Raw genomic sequence first — 9834 nt, forward strand, 5'->3', positions numbered from 1 at the left:
GTTCTTTTTTGCTTTGACTAGGCTACCTATGACTAATTCAAGTTTATAGGATTGGCACAGTCCAGGACACAAACAGATTAAACAGGTTAAAAAAAATAGTTTTGTATTTGAACTCTCGGCATTGATTACTGTATTTCAAAATTATGTTCTTCAAAATCAGGTTTGTATATTATGTCTATGTTTAAAATGACTGCAACTTCCGCTTTCGTAATTTACCCATGATTCTTCACTAGAGGGAGATTCAAACACTGTCGCAGAAATGGAGGGGGAGAGGGAGAGGGAGAGGGAGAGTCAGAGTCAATTGATACTAAGTTGTAATTTTAAAGATTTAAGTTATGAAAACGCTGTAGCAAATAGCAAAGAAGATTGTTCTCAACTTGATTCTTCAAGCTGTCGAGAAAGTGAAAACATATCCAACGTGGCTGTTGCCACGCAATGTACTGTCGACGAGAAAACGGGCTGTGAGCAACCTCCAAAACCAGAGTTAATGAAAAGACTATCTGGGTGGATGGTACATAATAATTCGATGCCTGTTAGTGAAGGTTCAAAGGAATTGGACAATAAGGAAAACGGCACAGACTCTGTAGTATCGGAGACATCACGGGCGATTGTGTCAATTTGTCACAGTGGTGAGTAAATTAAATAGACCTAGCATCTGGATTTTGCTAACGTTAGCGAAATCGACATAGCAATCATATAGTTAGCATAGCTGGCTAACGTTAGCCAAAGTTCAGTTGTGTTACGCAGGAAAACAATATGTTGATGCTATGGAAAAGGCTGTCGTCTTCTATGGCCATCGCTTGTAACAATGAATGATTTTGCTTCTTGTCTTTATTGTGGTAATCAGATTTGCTAAACGGTCAGACCGCTAACATCCCAGACCACCCAAATGAAGATGGCCTATCACCTCAAAGAGAAAGTCCGAATTATGATTCCGAGGTCTTACGGAAAGCCAAGGATGAAGGTGTGGTTGACGTGCTCTTCTCTGGATATGTCACGAAAGAAACTTGCTGCAAGTTTGTTTGTGAAATCCTCAAGTGTGTACTCTACCAACGACAGCAGCTGCCAATGACCTATGATCAACTGAAGTACCACCAAAAGCAGCAGCAGGCATCTACACAGGTAAAAGGAAATGTAGACCATATATTTTTGGTACAGAAGAGATGCAGAACACCTTCCCACATAATTTATATTTTCACCAACGAATATATCAGATGTTTTTGTGCATTTTTTTTTACCACTACTGGTAAGTTTGTACACTAAAAATGTGTTCTTTGACTGCTGTTCACTCAGAAAATAAATCACCTTTAGCCTGGCAGACACCAGACTGATTCTCAAAAGAGAATTGGTCAGGGAACCTTTCATTCACTTCTCATTTCCAAGGGGCATAATCAGCAGTGAAATGAAACTTTAATTGGTACATTAAACTCTTAATTAAATCTTTTCGGAATTACAGCAATCCCTTTCTTGTAAATTAAGGTTTTAAATTTCCAAAGAAGATGCATGTCTTTGTCGTTTCCTGCTGACGCCACCAGCACAGGCAGTTGTGTCCAAGTGTGCTGCTTACCATGCTCTCCTGTCTGTCATCGTTTAAAGCTTGCCCCCTGCATAATAAGAGGTTGTGATTTGTTCCTGAGTTTTCTGTGATTTTGGAAATAGCTGTGAATTTCAGGATGGTCAGATGAATCTGCAGAGCAAGTTCAAATGCTCTTACAGATTTTTCATCTGGGTTCACCCAGGCTACTTTATTGGGGGTGGGACGGGGTTCTCCAACTATATTTATGAAACATTTATGTCTATTCTGGCTGATATTTTCTGGAAGTGTGTTAGTCCAGTCTTACAAATTTGAATAATTAAAAGAAAAGAGGGAGGTGGATTTGTGAGTTATTATTAACAACAGGGGAAGCTGCTGTGTTGTCAAAGCTTCCCTCAGCACATGTTGTTTGTGCAGGAAGGAGACATTGTGGGCTGGAGGCCACCGAGAGCTGCTGGGGGTCTGGACTGGAGGAAATGCCAGCGCACGCTGCAGGACCTGGATGAGTTGGTGGGCCATATGGAGGTGCTTTTCTCTCTGACAATGGTTCCCCGCGTGCTGCTAGTTTTGGGGGGCTCTCTGGTTCTACCCAAAGAGCTGTATGAGATCAACATGGAGGAGGTGGCTCTAAGCACTGGGGATGCCTGCCTCCGCGCATCTGTGTGCCTGCGGAAGATCTTCCGCACTCTCTTCGTGGCTGATATCTTGACGGACGCGCGGCCCGTTCACCTTCTGACCACAACGCTCATGGCGCTGGGGCACAGAGACTGTGGTGTGTCTGTGTTTAGACCCAAGTTGGATTTCAAGATGCCTACACGAGTAAAAAGACAAGTCATCAATATAGCTTGTGATGTAGATGGAGTACCACAATCAAACTCAATAGACTGGGGGGACTATGTGTGGTTTCAAGCACCCATAACCATCAAGGGGTTCTGCAAATGATAATTCAACGAGAGATGCCTCAAATTGTAGTTATAAGTTCTAACTTAAAATGTCTGGATTCTTCATGGTGCTGGTTAGGGCTAGGAACATAATTAAGGGAAAAACATAGAGATACTCAGGATCTTGTGTCTGTTCAGTTCCATGACTTTTTTTTTTTTTTTTTTTTTTATTAAATTAAATGCTAAATGTATTTTTTTTTATCTCTAAACTTAATTTCAGGACTTGTAGACTTTTTAGACAGTGTTTTAGAATAGTACTGTCATCTGATATGAGGATAAGATGAGCACAAAGCCTATTCACTGTTTTAACCCTGTATATTTAGTCATTTTACACAGGCTAAGGTTAAGATATACTTATGTTTGCACCTTAAGACACATTTATACAGCTTAACCCTTTCATGTCAACAAGGACTTTCTACCCTCAACTATAAAGTTGTTGATGGCTACAAATGGAGACTATTGTATATACCTCAATAAACTGTCAGATTGTATAATTATAAGATGGAAATGTGGCAGAGTGCATCTAAGTGCATCTAAACTAGCATGGTGGTAAAGACAGGTGCAAAAACTAAACTGTGGTTTGTCATGCCTGATTTTTCACATCACTGTTCTTGAAGTTGCACCCAAGATTAACACTTCTCTAAGGTCCCAGTGGTGACCTTTGAACTTGAGATTTGTCCTGAGTTATGTAACCTTGTTGTGACTCTATAGATTGTGTGTGTGTGTATATATATGTGTGTGTTTCAGTTATGAATTGTGTTAGTTTGAAAGTGGTGATAGTCTTGCATTATTAAAGCATCAGAGGACAATTTCACATCTTAATCTTTATTCAACTTTTGACTCCAGTATTGGAATGTCTACTATTGCCTATATGTGTGGATTATAAGTGGCTTGTATAATATCTTCAAGATTGTAACATGGGTCATTGTGTCTCAAATCAGATAAGGTTGTTTGCTGCACCATCTTAGACCTTTTTTTTTTTTTTTCAAACCTTGTCTATATCATAAATGGGTCCCGAAACCAATTCCTGTAGTATATTTCTGTTAAAAGTTAATGTCTTATGTTTGATATTAGAGTTTTACAGCTTGAAAAACACATTATCTGGGAAGCCATGTTTGGGCATTAATGTCTTGAAATACATTATTTATAGCCAGCCCAAACGTTGTAGGTTAGAAGACAAACATGTTTAGCCGCAGCACGCAGACCTCAATTCTAAATGAGAGTGGATCTGAGAAAGGTTAATTGACTTATTGTACGAGTTCCAGCAGGGGCATAACTAGAAGTGAAATTAAACTTAAATTGGTGCATTAAACTCTTACCAAATCGTTTCAGAAGTGTATAGCAATCTCGTAAACAAAGATTTTAAATGCAGTTTACGCAATTCCAAAGAAATACATTAGAGTGTACTAGGGGCTGAACTAAATATGGGAAGTAAGACTATTGCAGAGCCGGGAAGACTATTACAGAGAAGGCCCGGTCACCTTTGGTTTTAAGGTGGGAGGGGGGAACAGAAAAGACTTGTTGGGAGGAAGACTTGAGTGACCTATAAGGGAAGAGTAAGGACTTATGAGATCACAAATATATTGTGGTGCTAAACCATTAAGAGCTTTGAAAACAAATAGTAACATTTTGAAATCTATTCTGAATCTCACAGGTAACCAATGTAGTTGAGACAACACCGGAGTGATATGCTCTCTCTTAGATCTAGTTAGTCTGGCAGCTGCATTTTGGACTAGTTGCAGTCTAGTGTGTTAAATTACAATAAAGAGAGTTGCAGTAGTCCAGCCTAGATGTAATGAGTACTGCTGCCCATGGATGGGCAGGATTTTGATGACATGAGACAAGTGTTTCCAGAGGAGGCCTTCCAAAGTGTCCTGAAAAGTTATGGCCATCACTTTGATTCAGAGAGACTGAGGTCTGAACTGTATTCAGATTAGATTCAGATACTTGCAGGGTAACAGGGAAAGCTGTATGATTACTTGGTGTTCTCTAAAGACATGGAGTTGTACAGTGCAATGCTTTAGCTTTACAAACTGTTGTCATTAGTGGCAACAATTGGAGCTACATCTGCAGGTGTAGAAAGGAGCTTCTCCTGTTTAAAGCAGCTCAAGTCCTACACCCACTCTGCTGGACATTGAGAGGACACTGATCAAGTCACTGGAAGACACCTAGTTGGTATGACAGGGTCACAGAGCATTTTCTTGAAAAGAAACATAGGGCAGAATTTACTTATAAATAATGGAACATTTTATGATGTAGGGCGAAAATGTGCTTCCCCTCTTTGAAAGACCCCCCCCCCCCCCCCCCATTCCCCCCATAAATAACAAACACCCAGTAGGCCTATTATGCTGTAGCAACACTTCATAAACTGAACCCAAACATTAAACATTTAGATTTTAGATCTATAGACGAGATTGAGAAGGACAGGATTCAGGGTTAGGCAAGACAGTCTCATATTCTGTCTGTCTCACGTCATGTTACCCCATGCATTAAACCACGTCACTGCTTGACTAAAAAATATAGGCTACTGAACATGGACATCGTCATAGTTGACAGAAATTACGTTTTGTGCCAACATGTTGTAGAAACACAACCACAGCCTTAATTTGGTGCAAATCTCCTTTACTTTGGTTATAGTCCGCGATTCACATTAACTGTAGGCTATCACCACAAGTGTATAGCCTACTAAACGTTTTTGCCCAAGTTAGTGTGCAGTCATCACATTTTGCCAAATTAGGCTACCTTCGTTACTAACATGGCCTACTTTTTACTTGCATCGACTCGCGAATCGCGATTGATTGTGCATTTAATGTAACACTCGGTGGAGAGACTTCCACTTTCCAAGTTTCACTTTCACTGTCGTTGTGAGCTAAAAGGCTAGGCCTACTATATGGGAAATACTTTGAAGTTCCTTTTGAGTAGGATCAGCTCCAAAAATGAATGGATTTTCTTTAACCTGTGCTACACTTTTCCACCAAGTTGTCCGAAAATGGTAGACTACCCGTAGTTTTTTTTATGTTGACAGAACCGCACTACAGTAGCCTACATGGTGCAGTAAATGGAAGCTCTTGGTAGCGCGTGCAACTAACGTCTATAAAAACAATATATTTATGGAATAAAACTAGATCTCTGGTTGCTGTTTACGGTTAAACTGTGATGATGTGAACACCAGCCAGCTGAGGGCACCTACTAGGCTACCATGCACTCGTAGGCTATATTTCCCCACAAACCTAGCGGCTGCTTGGACAAATCCACTTGAGGGGTGGGGCAGGGGGGCATGATCGTAACACACACTGAATCTGTCATGAAGAGGCCAAAATGATTGACCTGTCACCCCCCAAGCCAAATGGATGCAACTGCATTTATAGGCTAGGCCTATGCCTACATGACGGGCCGCAAATAGGCCTAGTCTAAATAAGCAGATCCGCTAGGGGCGATCACGAATAAGTGCAAAAACAATGGGGGTCTATGGAGCTAGAGGGGGTCTAATGTGTCTCTTTCACCTGGTTGTCGTTGAAAAATCGAAGATTTGATTGTGGTTTCTGCAAGCTCAATATGGATTATAGGTCAAAAGTTGAATGAACGAGTACTTAGGTCCTTTCTTATTCTTACAGGTTGGGTCGTTGTTGCCCACAACACACTAGCTTTCTGCTAATGAATGACGTCACTGACGCATTTGAAAGGCTTTTTAGAACAAATAAGTGACTCAAAAAATATAAAACTCAGCGGTGTGTATTTTCTCTGCCCCCTCTTTCGCATGCAACGCAATAATTTTGTGGGCAAAAAATGATATCCCGAGAAAAATGGATTTGAGGGGTACAGCTCCATAGACCTCCATTCATTCTGCACTTATTCGTGAGCACCCTCATGTGGAACCAGAAAAGGAACTGCAACCAGTTCAGAAACCGGAAGTTTCCCGAGAGTGGCGGTTCTCCCTTTATTAGACATTCTCTGGAGCTAACGAGCTATTAATTATAGCCAAAACAATGGGAAAGATGAAAACAAAAACGTCCTTGAAAAGATGTGAAGCTAAAACATCTAAGTTGCACATGATGGAATTCAAATGATAGACAACTTCAAATAGCTGGTAGGATGATACAGCTTGAAAGAAGTTGAGAAACTTCTAACAAGTTTCAATAGCAGAGGCAACAGTAGCAACAGCAGCAGTAGGATTTAAAATGGAATTAATGGTCTTAAACAATATTTTTGGTCTTGGTGAGCATTATTATAAATTAGGTCAGAATAATACTCTGCCTTAGCTCAGCTGTCTTACCAGAGCTTTGGTATTTTTTTTAAAGAATACCCTACAATGAAGGTCTTGTTTGAGAGAGATGTAGAAGTAGCTCATTGTGTGGGTATTTAGCATAAGAAGTGCCAACACTGTATTATAGATAGATATTAGGTTACATATAACAATAATATCTGTTCAAGCACTTAGTTAATTAGGCGTTTCTTATGAGTTATGGTTTGAATATTATTTGTTTTGTCATTATGCTATTGATTGAATTGACATTATTGTTTATTATTGTTATTCTCCTTAATGTAGTCTTACCAACATTTTAAATTGTTTACTGTTAAATTGAACTATTGCATTATTTTTATTTGTATGTCACTTTGGACAAAAGTGTCTGCCAAATCCCATAACCATAACCATAACAATGTAAATAGACAATTAAGCCAATTCTGCCCATGCACCACCCAAAGGCTGTTGCACTGCCACTGCAAGGCCAGTGGGGGTGCAGAGGAGCAAATCAAGTTCAATGACAATATTTTTATATCACTGCAGCCATATTCTAGTCGAAAGCACACCAGACAAAATCAAAACACATACATGACGTGATAAAATAAAAGGCCCCCAGAAAAGAAAGCCTTTTGTCATTAGAGCATGTGGTGAGGTAGTCCTTGAACAGATCTTTATGCATGGGGAGTGTGGGCAGGTAGGCTACAAAAGATTTCCACACCAAGGTTAATGGTTTGTGAGTCATTTCCACAGTACCTCACTAGTCAGCCAATCATGAACAAAATCACACACATTGTTATAATGCAGAAATAAGACAGAGGAAAATAATACAGGGGATTTTTACTAAAAGCACCACACCAGTTAAGTTTGATATTCAAACAACTTCAGATTCAATGTTATCACTACAAATCAAATGATCATGCAATTAAAAAGGACAAGAAAAAAAGAAAAAGAAGGTTTATGAAACATTTTGCAGTTAATTTGTCCACTTAAAGGAAGCTAGCTTGTACTAATAAAAGGGCAAACCAAAGTTAATTTTTTATAAAAGTGCAGTCAGCATGCTAATCTTTCTTACTGAGAATTTTGATTATCATAGTAAATAATTTTATTATCACTGCAGTATTTCATTTTACAATTTTACAAACAAACCTAATTGACAATTCACAATGTTCTGACAGGTTTTTTTTAGGCATTACTGATGTATCTATGTATGTATGTATGTATGTATGTACAGTATGTATGTACTGTATGTATACATTGCATGTAGACTGCAGGATGAAAATGCCATAACTTCCTTAACCTAGTATCTCCACAGACACGGTTGTTTTAAAAAAGAACAATGGACAATGTACACAACAAATCAACAGCTTGAGCCAAAAACACATTGTGAAGTGTTAATAATAGTTAAAAAGAATTAATAATAGTGCCAGACTAGGGGGGACGAACACCTTGGACCATGCCTATTCAAACATCAATGGATACAGAGCAATCCCCCTCCCTCACCTAGACCAGATCACCTCTCCCTGCTGCTTGCCCCAGCAAACACCCCCCTTAAACGCAGATCACCATCAGCCATAAGGATTACAACCTGGCCTGAAGCTGCTCTCTCTCAGCTACAGGACTGCTTTGACCACACTGTGTGGGATATATTCGAACCTGAGGACCTGTCAACACACACAGAGACTGTCCTGTCCTACATTAAGGTCTGCACTGAGAGTGTCACTGAGGTCAGGCGCATACATGTCTTTCCCAACGAGAAACCCTAGATGGCCGGCCATGTCTTCAAGCTCCCCAGGGCCAGTGACTCAGGTTTCAGATCGGGTGATAGAGCTTTGTACAGCACTGCCTGAGCTGATCTAACAAGGGAATAAGTGATGCCAAGGTAGACTACAAACGGAAGATCAAGAGCAACTTCCCAGATAACAACTCAAGGCAGGTATGGCAGGGCATACAGAGTATCAACTACACAGTAGAAGTGACACCCAGTAGCTCGGACGTGCTGTTAGCAGAGTAACCTGCACCAACCAAGAAGGCCCCGCAGCGACTCCACTTCCTGAGGGTGCTCAGGAAGAACATCTTGGACAGTAAGCTGCTGGAGACCTTCTACACAGCCTACATTGAGAGCCTGCTGACATAGAACATCTCAGTGTGGTTTTCCAGCTGCACTGAAGCCAGACAGGAATAGGCTGCAGAGGGTGGTAAAGACTGTGCAGAAACTGGTCGGTCACCCCTACCCACCCTGGTTGACATCTACAACTCTTGCTGTCTCAGCAGAGCAAGAAACATCATCACAGACATTTCACACCCATGTCACCATCTGTTTGAACTGTTGCCCTCTGGGAGGCGCTACAGGTGCATCAAACCAGAACCAGCAGACTCAGAAACAGCTTCATCCCCAGGGCCATAACCATGTTGAGCTCAAATTCATCCCTTGCAAGGCCATAACCATGTTTAGCTCAAACAAAAGCAAATTCCCACTGCCAGAGCACTATTTATCATCATTCCATCCTGATACCTGTCTTTTGTTTTAGCACCCACCTTATTTATTGTGTTTTTATACACATAAAATCTGCATTGCAGTATTTATCCATAAAGGAAGAGTCCAGGTGCTAAAATGGCAAATCATGTCAACCCTTTATTTAATTGAGAATAGTTCAAAGACAACATATAAACTGTTGAAGGAGAGAAATTGTATTGTTTTTTGGAATTTTACATTTAATGCCAGCAATACTGTACGTCTCAAAAAAGTTGGGACAGGGGCATTTTTGCCAATGTGTTACTTCACCTCTTCATTTAACAATGAAGTGACAGTGAACTGGGGTCTTCTTTCATGTTTTTCATGATTTCGATTATGAGGTTCGACAGGTCTGGACTGCAGACAGGCTATTTTAGCACTTAGACTCTTTCCTTTATGGAGAAATACTGTTTAAATATGTGCAGAATTTATGTTGGCATTGTTTTCCTGAAATATGCAAGGTCTTTCCTGAAAAGACATTGTCTGGATGACAGTATATGTTGCTGAAAACCTGTGTACATCATTTAAAGAATTGCAATTGAAGAATTTTGATTGGTCTAACTACAGGACCTTTTTCCACTTTACCTTAGTTCATTTTAAATGA

The 9834-nt window shown here is 40.1% G+C and overlaps 1 protein-coding gene across 1 annotated transcript; it reads left to right on the plus strand.

Moving 5' to 3' along the window:
* The first annotated feature begins 223 nt into the window (after positions 1–223).
* LOC121685819 (MAD2L1 binding protein) lies at positions 224–3289 on the plus strand. Its single transcript, XM_042066579.1, has 3 exons — positions 224–629; positions 848–1122; positions 1952–3289. The coding sequence occupies exons 1-3, from the start codon at positions 260–262 to the stop codon at positions 2474–2476; spliced, it is 1170 nt and encodes a 389-aa protein (XP_041922513.1). The 5' UTR covers positions 224–259; the 3' UTR covers positions 2477–3289.
* Positions 3290–9834: the final 6545 nt, after the last annotated feature.

This window comes from Alosa sapidissima, chromosome 16, assembly GCF_018492685.1.
Source record: "Alosa sapidissima isolate fAloSap1 chromosome 16, fAloSap1.pri, whole genome shotgun sequence".
NCBI lineage: Eukaryota > Metazoa > Chordata > Actinopteri > Clupeiformes > Clupeidae > Alosa > Alosa sapidissima.